Below are 18062 nucleotides of genomic sequence, written 5' to 3'. Positions count from 1 at the left end.
GACTTGCAAGCAGTCTGGAATGACTCTGAGGATCTCCCTTCAGTTGTCAGTGGTTTTTTTTTAATGTTTTTATTGATTTTAAAGAGGGAAGGAGAGGGAGAGGTAGAAATATGAGAGAGAAACATCGACTGGCTGCCTCCCACACAGCCCCACCACCACCAGGGATTGAGCCTGAAACCAGGGCATGCGTCCCGACTGGGAATAGAACCAGCAACCTCTTGGTGCGTGGGTCAGTGCTCAACCACTGAGCCACACCGGCTGGGCATAAGTGCTCTATTATACTAGTGCAACCAGACACTTCAAAGTTAGCTTCCCCCTGGTCTAACCCCCGTGTCTGGCATCCTTAGTGAGGGGCTGCCAAAGCCACCTGGCCACTCCAACTCATCAGCCTGAGAAGAAACACAACATACTTCCTCCAGAAGAACAGCAAGGCGTGGCTTCTATCGTAAAATTCAGACTGGGTGGCCTCCCCGCCTTCCGTCACCCCCGAGGCTGTTGGCTAGCACGTCACATAGACGGACTTGGCTAAGGAGGCCCATGCAAGGCTTCCCAAGGCGAACGGGTAATCCACCAGGCAGGATCGCACCCTCTTGCAGGGGAAGACGTTGAGGAGGAGAAGGTGGGGTTATCAGCATTTCTTAATCCGCAAACCTCCTCGGGACCTCGTGTCTCTTTGCCGGAAAACAGTCTGGAAAAGCTGGGCGGGGGTGGGGGAGCATGGGAGCCCAGAGCGCCTGGCTGAGGCCTTCGATGCCAAGTGAGTATCTGCCAGGACCTCTTCAGAAGCACGGGTCCTAGAGGAAAGGAAGGAGAGCTGGAGGGTCCCAGCTGTGAAGAGCTGAAATAGAGCCTGTCATCCAACCCAAGCAATAGTTCTCTCAGCTCCTTCCTGTCCACTCTACTTCCCGAAATCAAGGGAAACATGTTCCCTGGTCTGTGAAGAGCCCGTGTCCTTCACACGGCACTCCGGGGTGGTAAGCACATCCCATTTCCCGTGCCGGACACGTGTCCACTCGGCTAGGAGCCCATGAGGCTGGGGGGTCTCTCCTGCTGGACTCAGGGTGCTACCGTCAGAACTAGCATGGATGGTAAGCAGGTGGCTGTGACAGCCTCAGACAGGAGGCGGCTCACAGTGTGTGTGTGTGTGTGTGTGTGTGTGTGTGTGTGTGTGTGTGTGAGAGAGAGAGAGAGAGAGAGAGAGAATTTAAAAAAACACATAGCCAAAACAAGACTAAGTGAGGAAAAATGCTTGCAGTTCCTGTGACAAAGGACTAATGTCTTTATTTAAGGGCCCATGTAATTCAATAAGAACGTTTTAAGTGGTTCCAACTGTGAAATAGGTCATAAAGAGACCCCACGAGAACAAACCATTGCTAGTAAACACTCAACAAAAAAGTTCAACACTGGTAGTCTTTTAAATAATGACACTTAAAATAACATCTTGACCTGCTAAATCAGCTTGCTTACCAAAGCTAAAGACAAAGGGTGGGAGGGGACCTGGAGGATGGGGAAGCCTCGAGGCGTGCCAAGGGCTTTGTGAGCAGAAACGGCCCTTTTCAGAAGCCATGTGGCAAGTGCCCTGTCTCAAAAGCCTGACGAGCACCTGACCCGGGTAACCCACGTCTGGGCATCGATAGGAAATGATACAAACTCCGGGTGAGTCCCGGCTGACGCTCACATCTGTCAGACACCGTGCTGAGCACTGAGAGCCCGGGACCCTCACAATCCGCGAGACGGACACCAAAGACATGCAGCCACGGAGAAAACATCGGCCGAGGAAGAAAAGCAAGATCCATACTGTATATGACTGTGGTTATGGAAGGTATGTACGTAAAGATACGTAAAATATTTATAGAAAAGTGAAGGTTCACAGTCATACACTACCAATAGTTGTCCCAATGGGATTGTGGGCAATTTTTCTACCTTCTTCCTTCCATCTAAAATGTATATAAAGTGATGGCATTACTCTTATAATAAAGATATATTTTTTTTTAATGGGGAATGAGGGACAGAAAGTAATCGTTCCCCTACAGCCTAACAAACTGTCAAAGATTATTTCCTACTCTGGGCACCATAAGCAAAGTTAGGGTTCAGAATAAAATAACAAAGAATGACATATAAGAAAATGATGCCAGTAATAAACAAGATTGTTTTCTAAAAAAACCTAAAGGCTTGGGAGTGAATGGATTATATCTTTCAGCGCATGGAAAACAAGAACATCAACCCTCAATCTCAGGTCAATGAAGATGAAAAGGACAAAACGAAGGAGGGATGATGTGTGAGTGCTGAAACTCTGAGTGAGTGACCAAGATCCTCGTGAAGGTCTGCTCTGATGAAACTCAGTGTATTTATATAACACAATCGCACACATTATCCCATTGTACCCCCTCAATTACCCTGAAAGGCCCAGGTCATCGTCTTCACTCTTTCAAAGGAAATGAGGTCGGAAACGTTAAGTGACTTGTGCAGTCATGGCTACACCAGGCCCGTGTCCTCCATACATCATCGCACTCAATCCTCTAACGATCCTCAGAGGTGGTTCCCCCTGCGCAGGTGAGGCCTCGGGTTAGGCAGAGACGGGTCTGAGGCCCATCAGGGGTCGGGCAGCCCAGCGAGCCTCCGGGGGGCCTGTGTGGCATCACAGCCTCTCCACACCTGTGGGCAGGTGCGTAGCTCTTAGGACTCCAAGACGAAGGCTCCTTCCTCCTCCCCACCCTTCTCAGGAATCTGTACTAAAGAGAGTTCTGTGATGTGAGACCGTCAGCTGGGTTAGACACGGTCCTCTCCCGAAGCGAGTTTGGGAATGCCTGGTAAGAGCCTCGGCAACACCTGGCTTCCCCGGCTTGGCTTCACCCAGGAAACCTGGGGGGATGAGAGTCCACTAAAACGCCAGCCCACCCATTGCTGTCTCTCTTGAAACTCCTGTGAGCCTCCCTATGCGATGAACTCTTAAGGGGTTCCTATCCGCCATAACCCCGGCCCGGGAGAGTAACGGGGAGAGCACACCGGCCTGGCTGCACCATCTCAACCCCGAAGGGCACATCGTGACCTCGGTACCCTAGGAAGCAGGAGGCTAAAGTGCTTCCCTCCATACTGAGCATGCTCCGCTATAAGGGATATCACTAAATTGCTCTAAAAGCATTTATCATCCTGCCATAATCAGCGTGTATGGGAGTTTCATTTCCCTACACCCTCACCAATACTAAATACGGGCAAACTTTAAAATGTTTTTGCTTATATCACAGATGAAAAATGTTTTGGCCTCTTGTACTTGTATCTGTAAATTTCCTATTTACATCCTTTGTAGCTTGTTGTGTTTTATTTATTACTGAGTTATGTTTTATTTATGGGACCTCTTTATATCTTAGGACCTTTAGTAGCCCTTTCTCAGTTATATAGATGGTAAACATCTCCTCCCAGTTTATCATTTGTCTTGTTGTAAATTTTTTCTTCATTGTAGAGAATCTTAAATTACTATGTAGTCAAATCTAGTTTTTATAGTTTTGAAAGGCTTCCTTTATCCTGAGTATATAGTTTTTAATTACCTTGTATTTACTTTTAACCTATCTTTTATTTTTCATGTTTCCTTCTTAAATCCACTATCCTGAAATGTTTTTACATAGGATATAAAGTAGAGCTCTAACTTCCCCCCTACACACACACACACACACACACACACACACACACACAGATTGCTCTTCCTAATTAATCTCTGTGATCTGAGATACCAACTTCCTCTTGTATTATTCCCATAGATTCAGACCTGTGTAGGGTTTATTAATCTATTGGTCTTATTGCTTCTCTCTCTTTTTATCCTAATATCCTATCTAATAAAAGAGAAACATGGTAATTAGCCGTACATCCGCTACCCTTCCCATTGGCTAATCAGGGCGATATGCAAATTAACTGCCAGCCAAGATGGCTGTTGACAGCCATGCACTGAAGTGAACAGGGAGGCTTGCTTGCTCCAGTGACTGCGGACTCCAACGTTCCCCGCCTGACTTGCCAGCCTCTCAGCTGCAACTCTAAGCAACTATGTTGCAAATATAGAAGCTAAACAAAACCCCAGAAACCTGCTTTAGTCAGCCGGGCTTCAGCCAGCCGGGCCGCAACATTGTATCAAATACAGAAGGTAAACAAAGGCCAGAAACCTGCTTTCAGCAGCAGAGGCCTCAGAGCTAAAGCTGGCCCAGAATAAAAAGAAAAAAAGAAAAAAAGGAGTGGTTGGGAGCTTCAGTCACCCGCCAGCCTGAAAACGGCCCTCAGCCCCTCAGCCAGACTGGCCAGGTACCCCAGTGGGGACCCCCACCCTGATCCAGGACACCCTTCAGGGCAAACCAGCTGGCCCCCACCCGTGCACCAGGCCTCTATTCTATATAGTAAACGGGTAATATGCCTCCCGGCACCGGGATCAGCGTGACAGGGGGCAGCGCCCAAACCCCCTGATCGCCCTACGGCTCTGTGTGTGACAGGGGTCGGGACCACAACCTCCCTATCCGCCCTGCTCTGTTCGTGACAGGGGAAGGCGCCCCAACCCCCTGATCAGCCCTGCTCTGTGCCTGATAGGGGGGAGCTCCCCAACCCCGATCGCCCTGCGGCTCTGTGTTTGACAGGGTGCGGCGCCCCAACCCCCCAATCGGCTGTACCCTGAGCGTGACTAGGGGTGGCATCGCAACCTCCCGATCCGCCCTGCTCTGTGCATGACAGGGGGCAGCGCCCCAACTCCCCAATCGGCCCTGCTCTGAGCCCAACCAGGGGCTGCACCTAGGGATTGGGCGTGCCCTCTGCCACCCGGGAGCAGGCCTAAGCCAGCAGGTCATTATCTCCTGAGGGGTCCCAGACTGCGAGAGGGCACAGGATGGGCTGAGGGACCCCTTCTCCCCCTCCGAGTGCACAAATTTTTGTGCACCGGGCCTCTAGTATAATAATAAAAGTATAATATGCTAATTAGACCAGATGTCCTTCTGGACGACCTCCCAGACAAAGCTGGGGCTGCGAGGGAAGCCAGTGCTGGCAGCCGGGGGAAGGAAGGCCTACTCTTGCACGAATTTCATGCATCAGGCCTCTAGTAATTTCATAATAAATCTTGATGTTTTCTATGGCAAGTCTCATCCTGTCATTTTTTTAAAATGCTATTTTTAAAAAAACTCCCAAAATCTCTAGATTGAGGTATTAACATCTAAATAAGTCTGTTTTAAGATAGGTGTTTACATATTCTTTTTGAAGCTTAATCCTGTTGTTTTATAGTTTTTGTTGCTACTGTGAAGGGGCTTTTTTTGTCCCATGACATTTACTGCTTATTAATAATATATTTAGAAGCTGTTGATCTCTGATAAAAAGAAAAAGTGTTTTCCCACCTGGGTCAAGGAGCTAACCCAAATGGGGACCCAACTCCGAGAAGTCTGCCTTCCCCACACGATAGCAGAAATCAGATCACCCAACATCTGCACTCACCTTCCCGAGTTTATCATCCCTGTGCTCTGCTGCCTCCAACATCGGCAGGTCGCCTGGGGTCTCTCCTCATGAAAGCTGAGGGCACGGCCTCTGAGCGGATCAGACCAGATGAATAAGACCATGTTTGCTGCAGGCAAGGACCACGTCCTCCGGCGCCCACAGAACACGCACCCTGATGAATAGTGACAGGTATCCCGAGCTCCACTGGCAGCCTGAACGTACTGTCAGTATGAAACGTGGGAAGACGAGGCCACGGCTCTGCGCATGCTCCAGCCGTCCCTGCGGCCTTCAGATGACTAAAGAACCAGTCGTTCTTGTTAAAGGGGCTTCACCTGCTATGCATACGGAATTCCTCCATCTCTGGGACGCTGGCCACTGCTCGAGTGCAAACCTGTGCAGCAGAGGAGCCTTGGGGGCTGGGCATCCTGTTAGTAAAAATCCAACGCTGAGGCTCTGCAGTTCACCCCCTGCTTTCTCTAAGCACCTTTCCATCGCCAGTGCCTTGTTTCAAGCCCTTATCACCCCTTACCTTGGCTGTTGTCACAGCCTCTCTCAGATGGTTATCCTATATAATAAAAGCCTAATATGCAAATTTCCCCCCGGGGCGGCTGCTTGCAATGATGTGCGCTGACCACAAGGGGGCGGCGTGGACCGTGGCAGGTGTCAGTGAGGCAGCACTGGCAGCCGGCAGCAGTGGAAGCGCTGCCAGCCCTGATAGGCTCCGACAAGAGCGGGACCACGGCGGGATGGTGGAGCAGGTGAGTGGGTGGTGCCAGGCCAAGGTGAGTGCGAGCAGGGGCCCAGGTGCTGCCCAGGGCCCAGAGGTCAGTTGGGACCTGCCCTTCCATGCCAGATGCTCACACTTCGATCGCCGGCCAGGCCTAGGGACTGCACCCATGCACAAATTTCGTGCACCAGGCCTCTAGTTTTTAAAATAACTGCTTTGATATATAATTCATATATGCTAAAATTCATCTTTTTAAAGTGTACAATTCATCAGGTTTGAGCAGCCATCAGCACTAATTTCAGAACACTTTCATCATCTCAAAAAGAAACCTATACCCATTAGCAGTCACACCCACCTCCCCGGCCCCAGCCCACAGCAAACACTGATCTCCTTCCTGTGTCTGTGGATTGCCTGTTATGGACAGTTCCTGTAAATGGAACCATGCAGTACGTGGTCTCTTCTCTATGCCTTCTTTTGCTTAGCGGAGCATTCTCAAGCTTCATCTATGTTGTATCGTGTATCAATACTTCACTTCTTTTATGGCCAAATAATATTCCACTGAACCGGTATATAAAATGGATAGATAACAAAATGGATACATTTAGGATATCCATTCTCAGTCGATGGACATTGGGTTACTTCCACACTTCAACTATTAGGAATAATGCTGCAATAAACATTTGTATACAAGATCTTGAGACTAGATAAAATTGGGGAATACTGGGTTTAACAAAATTGAACAGGTTTCTTTACTACAGGATTTCTCAGAGTCAAAAACAGATTCCCACTCATCCTAAATGTACTAGAGTGGATGCATGAGGCAGCGTTTTGCCAAACTTATTTGGAAACTTCTCTTCTAAATTATGATACAAGCTCAAATAATCACATGGGATTCTGGGATCAATACATCTGACCTCATCTTTAGAATGGCCAAAATATTTAAGAAAAATTGATACATTTTCACACTGTAGCAGAAGAAATAAAATCAGTATTCTTCAAAGTCAACTAAATCCTTCTTCTGGATATAGCAAAATATGTTTCACTATAATTTTCTAAGTCCCCCAAAGACCTTAGCATCTCTACTTATACTGTAATATTTAAAAAACTGGGGGGAAATTGAAATAAACCATCACCTAATAACTACTCTACACAACAACTAAAATACCCAAACCAGCTACCAATGAGGGCTGCAAAAGGGGGACCTGACATTTTCTGGAAAGGCTCCTGGCATTCTGTACTTAATTTTTAACATGACAATCTTCTCAGCAAGTAAGCTGTAGTGAAGAACAGCGAAACCAATGACTGGCCCATCGATATTCAAAATGCAAAAACTTTCACATCCCAGTATTCTCACAAAAATGTCATAGTAAAACAAAGATATTCTATTTAATATTTGTGTTAATAGTGAGACGACATTTCATCAATTCCAACTATTAAATCTTGACTATGTGGAGAGAAAAATACACTTTTTAATAAAAATATCTTTTGCTGTTTTGTTTCTGGAGACATATAAGTTCAAAAAATGTGGAAATTGGTGTAAAGAAACATCCCAAAGATGTGAAGTGGTTTTTCTTATAGCATGACAGGCAATTATTCCTTTCTTTGCTACTAACTCCATTTTAAACAATCTTATTAAAGAGATTTCTTTATTGAGCTGTGGTGAGCTATAGAGCGGACAGCTTCCTGTCACCTTTAACTACTTGAAGGAACTTGAGACTTCCTACCACAAATAACCTTTATTTCAGTAACATATCAAGTACAATGTTATTTGTGGATTGTCATATTTCCTTTTTACTTTTTTAATATATTTTTTATTGGTTTCAGAGAGGAAGGGAGATAGAAACATCAATGATGAGAATCATTGATCAGCTGCCTCCTGCACGCCCCCTGCTGGGGATCAAGCCTGCAACCCGGGCATGTGCCCTTGACTGGAATCGAACCCGGGACCCTTCAGTCCCCAGGCCAATGCTCTATCCACTGAGCCAAACCAGATAGGGCCACATTTCCTTTAAAAAACACACACATACATGCTGTTTGCAAAGTCTTGTTAAAAAAGCTTTGCACTCATTAACATGCTAAAATAGAAATTTGTCATTAATTTCCAACACTTTCTCAAAAGCAATGTTAAGCTATAAGGAAAGTAACTATACATAATGTTTACAAATAATGCTATCTCATATCAAAATTAATTTTGCTTTGCCGCCACACTGCTAGGGACAGAATCTAAACTGAACAGCACCGGGACAAAAGAGAGATGTAGAATAAAGTAAGGAGGGAACAAAGTGAGAACGTTAGGAAAGTGCTGTATGTAGAGAGCTATACGCACCCGACTTGGGCTAGTCATGTGCTTTGTAAGAAAACTCGTTCCAAAGTTTCTTAAGCCTTTGGTTTTACTGTGGCTCTTGAGATCCCATGACAATATACAATTTTAGAGTACTGCTCACTGACTTACCATTAGTGGAGAAATTGGAAATTCCAAAGCATTTAGTAACTGGTAGGGACCAAATCCATTACATCGCGTCTGACACTGACACTTTTTTTACCTGCTGTCTCAAACACCTATAACACGCTGGGGCCTCAGTGCAACCCATCCTAGCTGTAGTTCTGATCCAACTGCCAACTTCCTCTGAGGTGTGGGTGACGCCTGCAGGGTCCATTCACAAAGGCTGGCCCAGTGCTAATACATGGTCCCACCCTCCCCGTGCCCTTACTTCATTCTCACCTGCTCCCAGAGAGCACCCTTTCCATTCCCATGAATATTCTAAACCTCATTCTCCCCTTTAAACTTCCTACCCAGAAGCCTTCCCTCTTCGCAGAAGAGCACACCTCTCATCAAAGTAACTAAGGGGTAGGATGGTGGCAATAACAGGTGTGGGGTTTTTAATCATCCTGAATTTCCCATTTAAAACAGAGAGAGATCAGCATGAAAAATTCAAAGGCGAACAGATTAACGTCTAAATAGCAAGGAATCTCCAGAACGCCAAGTCCCGAGTGGGTAGGAGCCAACCACAGACACCTAGGAGCCCGCACAGCCACGTGTGAGGAAGGACGCAGAGGAGAGTCTTCGGCATTCAATGGAACTAAGGACCCCCCCAGGGACGCCCTGGAAAGCTGGGGTGGGGTGGGGTGTGGGTCAGTGGAGAATAGCATCCGACCCTGAGGGGACTCTAGCAGACTCCAGCTCTCAGGTGAGTGAGGGCAGGGGTTCTGTGGGAAGTACAAGTCTTGTGGATTCTCAAGATTAACCAGCCAGAGCCCCCCTTTCAGGACCAGGCCCCACACGAAGACCAAATTGCTAGGGACAGAATCTAAACGGAACAGCACAGGGACAAAAGAGAGATGCAGAATAAAGTAGGGAGGGGAACAAAGTCAGATTTCTGAAAGTAGGCAGTCAGGCATTTAAACTCTTCACAAAAATAACAGAAGAGAGCGCTCTAGAGCCATGAACTTCAGGCTTCCTTCTGAAAGCAAGGAATTTCATATAAAAATGAGCAGTGGAGGATTGAGGGGAAATCCCATATAAAAACAAAAGCTGCCCTGTGAGCAGTCACAGCCCTCCAGACGACATGCCTACGAACATGGAAAAGTATGACCTGCCAGTTCAAAACAAGCAAAAGGACACAAAACAGTGATAGAAGAATGAAAGAACAGTATAAACCAGAATTAGAAAAACTCATGAAGGAAACAACTCAGGAAAGAATTAGATAAAATCATCTTACAAATGTACACTAAACTAGAAAGAATATAAAAGTTACTAAGCAAAACAGGTAATGCCTTCTGACAAACAGGAGGAAAGACAGGACATTTTTATAAAGTAACCAAGAAATAAAGAAACTTCTGGTTCTGGTTAAGATTGAGTGAGTATATCCTATCTTTTCCACTGATTACAACTGAAAGTCCTGCACAAAAGACACAAAGCAATTATCTAAGAACTCTGAAAAATAAGTGAAGCAGGTATTGAATCTAAGTCTAGCCATTAATGAGATTTGAACAAGTCAAGATAAAGATATTCCAGTGACTGGTATGAATAAAGTGATATGATGTAATATAAGGGGTCCCAAGAAACCAAGGAAAAGTTGTGGTAAGGTGTGACTAGACACTAGAAAAGCCAAAAAGAGGCAAAGGACAAAGAAAATGTCACCTCTCTTCTGAAACCTTCTCTCATTCTCCCCATTCCTAAAAGAATAACTCAGTTTCCTTCTCAGAACTCTGAACAACACTGTGTTCCTCTTACAGCCCTTTCCCCACTGAGTCATTACTACTGGTACATGCACCAGCCTCCCCTAGCAGACTAGGAGCTAAAGACAGAGAATATGTGTATCATAAATGCCTAGCATAGTGCCTAGGACATAAAAGTCCTATCACTGTATGTGTAACAGAGGGAATTAATATATTTTCAAAAAGCCCAGAGAGAACTTCGCAGGTGTTAGGGCACAGGAATAACATGAGGTGGGTATTTAAAGATTAGCCTTTCACTTGACTGCAATGTTGAGTCCAATGGAAACTAAAGCTGGACAAATAAATCCAACTTCATCTCCAGAGCCCTAAAAACTCGACTGAGATTCAAATGCAGCTATAAATTCCTTATCTAAACATTTAAATACAATTTTTCAAGTATGTTTCCCAGGTTTATCATTATCAGTCTTTTGATATTCAGGCATACCTCGTTCTATTGCGGCTCACTTTATTGTGCTTTGCAGATATTGCATTTTCTACAAATTGAATGTTAAAACCCTCCACCAGCAAAAAGATTACACCTCACTGAAGGCTCAGATGATGGTTAGCATTTTTAGCACTAAAGCACTTTTAATATGTTTTTATTGATTTTTGGAGGGAAAGTGGGAGGGGAGGAGAGAGAGAGAGAGAGAGAGAGAGAGAGAGAGAGAGAGGGAAATGAACCATGGATGTGAAAGAGAAACAGATTGGTTGCCTCCCACATGTCCCCTACCAAGGATTGAACCTAAAATTTGGGCATGTGCCCTGACCCAAAATCCTCTGGAGCCCTTTCAAAGCATGGGGCAATGCTCAACCAACTGAGCAACATCCAACAGGGCACCAATAAATACTTTTAAATAAGCTATGTACATTGTTTTTTAGACATAATGCTATTGTATACTTAATAGACTATAGTATATATAGTATAAACATAACTTTATATGCACTGAGAAACCAAAAAATTCATTAGCCTCATTTTCCTGTAATACTGGCTTTATCACAGTGGTCTGGAATGGAACCCCAATATCTCCGAGGTATCCCTGTATACACATAGTCAAAAGTAAGAATTATACAATCTGAAAGAAAAAAAAAGTCTTAGTCAAATTCAGCCAGCTTCTTTTCACTGTGATTAAAAGGAAAGTAGACATTTAAATGGAGGAAGATTAGTATACTAATCTTGGAAGGCAGAAAGGTTTCATAGTAGACAGCAGAAACATGGGCCGTGTAACCCAGAACATTCTATTCACTGGAAGCAACAAGCCCTTCCAATTCTGGTATGAAATCTACTGTTCAAAGCATACTGACAACTGCATGACGATCAAAGGGAAACACTATAAAATAAGGAAACCGTACTACCCAATCGTCCACTGCAGCATAGTCTTTCAGCTGGAAAAACAGATTTTAGAAGTAATCCATTTGCTTCTATACAACAAATTTTAGACAATCTTCAACTTAAATTAAAACCACACTTTCTTAATACAAAATCCTTTAGCTAAAATATACTGAAGGCTGCCAAAATATACTGAGGGCTACTAAAACCTAAAAGAAACAACAAAAGTTTTTGGGTGCCCTCACTGCAAAATACATGAATTCAGCTAGAAAAGTGCTAGTGTATTTGCAGCCAACAGGAATCATGATTAAGCTACAGAAAGACATGTTTTTCTTGTCATCTTTATTCAAGTATTTCACAGCAGTTATATTACAAATTACAGTAAATGTTCAAAATTCCAGAATTCAAAAATTAAATAATTTACTTCAAACTAATGTAAAATGAAGTCAAATGCAAAACATCAATTTAGCACAATTCTAAATAAACTACAAACCCAAAATAGACCCTCGTGATGAAGTCTACTTAAATCTACAAAGTAGACACACATGACTGAAACCAAAGATGACTCCCAAAGTCTAAACAACCGAATGTACAAAATACAAAAGATGCAGGTACAAGCCCAAATTCAAGCGTACAATGTGATTACAAATGATAATTATAACAACAATGGCATTCAGCTACGGGACCTGACACTGACGACACTGAATAGCACCATAGCTGAACCAACTTAATCAAAAAGTGGGAGGATATTATGACCCCACTCCCTAAAAACAAAATCCAGTAAACCTACAAATACATTGGCATATGAGAAAAATCAAGTCATGAAAGGACGTAAAGCAAAACAAAACAAATTAATCACAGGTGAGATTCAAGCTCAAAAACACAATTAATTCCACAGCCATCAGTTTCAATCCTAGTGCGGTTCCATCTCTTCAAACAGCTCCCGCGGTCCCCACAGCTGAGCATTAGCTATTGTTGGGCTGTGCTGCAACACACATTTTATTGATCTGAGAGCAAGGTTTTACATAAGAGCTCATCATTTATAATGCTCACAATAGGAAATAAGAACAGAGGTCAATTTGTACATATTTTTGCCAATGCAAAAATTAAGAATTTACAGAAGGTAAACAAAATCGAGTCCACTTGGATGATTTCACAAGCTGCTTTAATCTATAGAACCACCAGATATCTGTAGAATAAGCGAAACTGATATAGTGTGTTTCTTTTGGGGAAGAAGGGAGCTGAAGCTCATTTTTCTCCCCTTGGCATTTGATTGGCTTTCTCTTTAGACCTAAACTGTTCAAAGTGGCAGTTCCTATCATACTGAGGTTGCCTCCTATTTCTCCATCTACATTAAGGTTAAGGTTTTAAAAAATTTGATCTTTTGGAAGCATTTTAATGCTGAACATAAATAAATTTCCTTGTCAAACTCACTGATGGCTAAAATCTTAATAAACTTGTACAAATTTAGTAACTTACTAACAACATGTGCGTTTTTACTTTTCCTTTCACAAGTGCTGCTGTTACTTGAACAGAATGTTTCTGAATTAGAGTAACTGGAATAAATATTTAAAAAAAAATAGTGCAGCAAGAACCTGAGACTTGCAAAAAACCCTTTTACCAGAAACTTGCTACAAAAAATCTGCTACATCTTATTTCTTCATCAAATCTTTAAATTCTGTAACAATTTCCATCAAAATACAAAATGCTAATGTATTAGACAGCAAAATAGTCTGAACTGGCATGATGGTAATAAATACTAAAGAAAGCATGTTAATCCTCCCAATAATCAAATTAGAGGTTTCAAATAACCTCCCCTTTAAAATGGTTCATCGTTAATCGCACTTGCCCACCTTAAAAATACAGTGTGTCTACAATGGGTAGCATCTTGAATTATATGACTAACTGAATATTATGAAAATTTTAGACTAGGTATATAGAAAACAAGTGGCATTTTTCAAAAACGAAGCAAGAACTAGAAGGCATAAAATGTTGCTGTTAATGCAAAGAAGCACTGGGGATTACTGCAGCAGCCTACGGCCACGCGGGCTTGCTGTGCTGGCACCCAGCACACGGCACAGCCAGAGACGGGAGACAAGTACCTTAGCTTCAGCATGTAAACGGTGGCTAAGTGATTACAGGACTCTGTAAACACTGTTGGTAACTAAAATACAAAAAGCTGAGGTAGCTCAGTATCTCTGCAGTAGTCCAAGACCATTCGCTCTAATTAAAACTCAAACTACATGTGTTGCATATATTGGAAAGACACACCTGCAGCTAACAGCTACAATGAATGAAGATATCAAGCCAACTTGTCAAAATTTTCTACTTTTTTGTTTAAAAATCATCTGATAAAAAAATGTCACTGCACTCCCTTTTGCCTCTTTGCACCTGCCTAGACGGTATCTCCCAAATTTGTAGAAAGTTTTGTAAAACTAGTGACCCATAACTAATTTTAGGTAAGTACAACTCACAGAAATCATTCAACAAGATCCAAAATGGGTTCCAATCAAAATGAGTAGTTGTGAAAAGGTTAAGCTTATGGTAAGGGATTTAAACACTTAATACTGTTATTCCAAGAACCACACCAGAGCTCACTTGCAACTATGCATATAGAAAATGAATTTTATGGAGCTTCTGACAAATTCCTCTCTTTTCTGTCCATTTGGCAAGCCCTGGCTTTAAAAACAAAACAGTACCAATTTACTGTACATGAAAATCATTCTCTGGGAGCTCAAACATGAGTAACTAGTAAATTGCCACTGACAGAAGAAAGAATGTCTGCTATTTATTTCTGGTCATCATTGTCGGTAATACCGAAAAGTGTGTGTGTTTTTTGGTGGACTGTGGATTTTTTTTGTCTTTGTTTTATTATGTGTTTTTAAAACAGAAACAGATCATTCAGGAAAACTTACCTTTTTAATATATTATGTGGCATACCGAGTATCTTGACTGAGTTTTGAAAACAACATAGGCATTTTATACCAAAGCACTGGTTGCCTCTTAATGACACAGAGTATCAAACATTTTTAAGGTTGTGAAAACATTCTAATTCATTTGCTACAAACAAGCCCATCCTTTTGTTTAGCCTTATCTTCTTCAAATGAATAAAAAGGCACATTAAAGGCAGTCCTAAAGAGCCGAATCTAATTTCATCCAGTTTCTTCAGTTTCCCATCAGAATATACCATAGCCAACTCTTAAACAGGTTTCAGTCCATTACCCAGAGGAAAAAATAGAAACAAATATGATAAAAGGGGTAGAAAAGAGAAAAAATAGAACAGGTTGCCCACTGTTTAAACAATTCAACAGTTAAAACTGCCCCTGGATCCAGTTTCCCGTTTCTGGCCTGCTCCCTACGAGAGAAGTCTCCGAAAGAGAGTGCGCGAACAGAGGAGCAGAAGTGAGAGCAGTTTCTGTAGCACCAAAGTCTCCAATCTGTGGGTTGTATTTTTTACTTGTGGAAAATACAACATGTTTCTGAAGTTCTGTTTGGTTCTTGTAGGCTGGTTGGTTTCAGGTACCTGAGACAATAGCACCAAATTCAACAGAGAAAGAATGAGAGAGAGAGCACTTTACACCTAGGCTCTGCCCGTGACTGGTGCAATTGGAAATTGAATGGCTCAGAAGACTGCTCTCTCAGGAGCAGATTGGAGAGGATAAACCACTCATCTTGCAAAGTTCATAGGAATGTCTCAAATGTATGAACTGTTCTTTCCATCTCCTATAAGAGAGAAAAACAAGTACATGTCATCTATTAAAGGAAAGAAACGTTATTATGGGAAAATTAACTTTTTAAAGAAAGAATTTTAGATACAAGTTAAGCTTTAAGTATTTTTCTGATTACAATACCAAAGCTACTCTGTAAGACTATCTGCCCCAGACACTTCCAAATGCCTCCCATTTTATATGTAGGCTGATGAGAATGACACTCGTTAACATTCAATGAGTACTTATTACAGATATTGTACTAAGAAGTTTGTATGTACAGATAATTTGTCAACTAATTTGCTGAGTCAGGATATGAATGCGGGTAGCCTCACCCCAGAGCCTGAGCCCTTTCTTACTCATTACATTCAACTAACTCCCAAAGCAAAATAGATGCGTTAAGTACAGTAAAACTTGTACCCGAAGTAGAATACACCCTGATCCCACTGCTATTCACTCAACCAGAGCTAGGGGAAAAAAAAAAAAGCCAGGAGTTACTGCCATCACCACCGCCAAGAATGCCACTGACTGGTGACCGTGCCATAGATCCCTCCTCTGTCTAATGAAGGCCCCTAGATAACAGGGCTCCGAGTGCCACACTGAAATATGTTTCACTGCTGAAGAGCATCCAATCCTTTCAAGCTAATCAAATTTCAATGTGAACAAAGAAGTTCTGGAATAAGGAAAAAAGGCAAAGAACTCTACCCCACACATTTCATTCTGATGGGCAATTACCAAATATATCTAATACATTTGTTTTTCCACCTCAGAAGATATTATAGTCTGAATTCTGTAGAACTAATAGGCTAAACTAAGAGATTATAGTCTGATCAAAAAGTTCTTCTATATGAACAACCAAAATCACTCCTGCTAAATGTTTCATCATGTATACCTGGGTAGGAAAAAAGCCAGGCTATAAAACAGAATATACACTATGCTCCTAATTTAAAAATCTATATGCACATGCTTCCACACATCGTGTACATGTAGACATTTTTTTAAAGGACAGAAATTCCAAAAGATTACCACTGACTAAATTTCTTCTAGGTGGGAGAATATGGGTGATGTTTTTATTTTCTCATTTGTACTTTCCTAATATTTCTATACTAGAGGCCCAGTACATGGATTCGTGCACATTGAAAGGAAATTAATTAGAAGGTGGCTGACGGGCGAGATGGGCCGGGCATGCCCTGGAGCCAACCTCCTGCAGTCCCTTCCCAGTTGGCCGCACCTGGGTCCACAGCTCAAAGGGCATCTGTGGAGTGAGTGGGGTCCCTCCGGCAGGTGGGGTCCCTAGGCCTGGCCTGCGGGGATCAGTCCAAAACCGGCTCTCCAACATCCCCCGAGGGGTCTTGGAGTGTAAGAGGACACTGCAAAGTTGCTGTCTCTCGGCAGCTCCTGCATTGAGCGTCTGCCCCCTGGTGGTCAGTGCACATCATACCTACCAGCCAGTCGGTCGGTTACTTAGCCTTTTATATATATATATAGATATTGTATAATGACAGTATAAATTCATAAAAAATGTGACAATGTGATTACAATCTTTAAATGCTCTCTTACTTGATTCAAGTCTAATCAGTATTCCTTATTACATATTGAAAATAATCACTTCCTTTACATATAAATCCTTGCTATTTTAGAAAAGCTCCTGGAGAGCAGAGACATTGTCTTAATCAATTTTTGCATCCCCAACACCAAGCACAGTATCTGGAACTGTAGGTCCTTAATAAATATTTAATAACTAGATCACCAGATAAACAAACTAACAGGCAAATGAGCAAAAATAGTCTAATTAAATCACTTAGCCAGTTAATGAGTAGATGAGGGATTACATTTGCTCAGATGAACTCAAAAAGCAGAAGTGTGCCTTCATGATGTAATTTATATGAACAAAGATATAAGTTCATATTTATAAGGAAGAACTTTCTTATGTCCCAAAGTTGTTTAGAAATGGAATAGTTTACCGCTAAAGTGTGTAAACAAAAGACAACTACTCCTTCACATGACTATTTTACAGAACTAAATCTGATTAAATGAGATGACTTTTTAAGTTTCCTTCTAACCATTAACTGGATGGCCAATAGGTCCCAGTGCCCATGTCAACTCCTTTCAATCAGTAGTAGGGGAGCATTTCAATCAGTAGTAGGGGAGCATTGGAGACACTGGGTGGCCACACCCACATTCAACAGGCCTGCATGATAAACCTCCTCAGTGATAAGCAAGGGAGGGGAGAACTGTCACCTGCTATTTTGTGTCAACCAAGAACCATGAATTTCTGTGTTTTGATAAACAAAAAATCCCAGATTATTTCTGTCCTGAAACAAAATAGTACGAAAGACTTTGTTCTTCAAATTATAACTTTTACTGATTCTCCTAATCTTAATTCTTCAAAACATTCTTCAGTTACTTGACAAAAGATCTAGACTAAAATAATGTTTCCTTTGGACACATAAAAGCCCTTATCTGTTTGTTCTCCAGATGAACCACTTACCTCAATAAGTTGTGATTTGTCATAATCTTTGCGGTGATGATAGATGCACTGACTAAGAAGAGAATACAATCTCTCAAGTTGATCAACTGTCAGATTGTTGCTTTTATCTACCAACAAATCAAGCAATTTCTAAGAAAA

General features: G+C 42.4%; 1 protein-coding gene across 12 annotated transcripts in view; it reads right to left on the bottom strand.

Moving 5' to 3' along the window:
• Nucleotides 1-12051: 12051 nt before the first annotated feature.
• ATAD2B (ATPase family, AAA domain containing 2B) overlaps nucleotides 12052-18062 on the bottom strand; it is a 115753-nt gene continuing 109742 nt past the window's right edge. For 10 of the 12 annotated variants that reach the window (XM_023756454.1, XM_023756450.1, XM_023756452.1 and 7 more), the window contains 2 exons: nucleotides 17925-18053; nucleotides 12052-15449 (listed from right to left, as the gene is read on the bottom strand). In XM_023756454.1, the coding sequence (XP_023612222.1) occupies nucleotides 15408-15449; nucleotides 17925-18053 (171 nt within the window). In that variant the 3' untranslated portion in view covers nucleotides 12052-15407. Of the gene's footprint in view, nucleotides 15450-17924; nucleotides 18054-18062 lie in introns of those variants that run through there. The other 2 variants (XR_002830017.1, XR_002830016.1) reach the window with 2 other exon arrangements.

This window comes from Myotis lucifugus, unplaced genomic scaffold (assembly GCF_000147115.1).
Source record: "Myotis lucifugus unplaced genomic scaffold, Myoluc2.0 scaffold_94, whole genome shotgun sequence".
In the NCBI taxonomy this organism is placed as follows: domain Eukaryota; kingdom Metazoa; phylum Chordata; class Mammalia; order Chiroptera; family Vespertilionidae; genus Myotis; species Myotis lucifugus.
The sequence above is the reverse complement of the archived record's forward strand: the minus strand, read 5'-3'. Positions and strand labels throughout refer to the sequence as shown.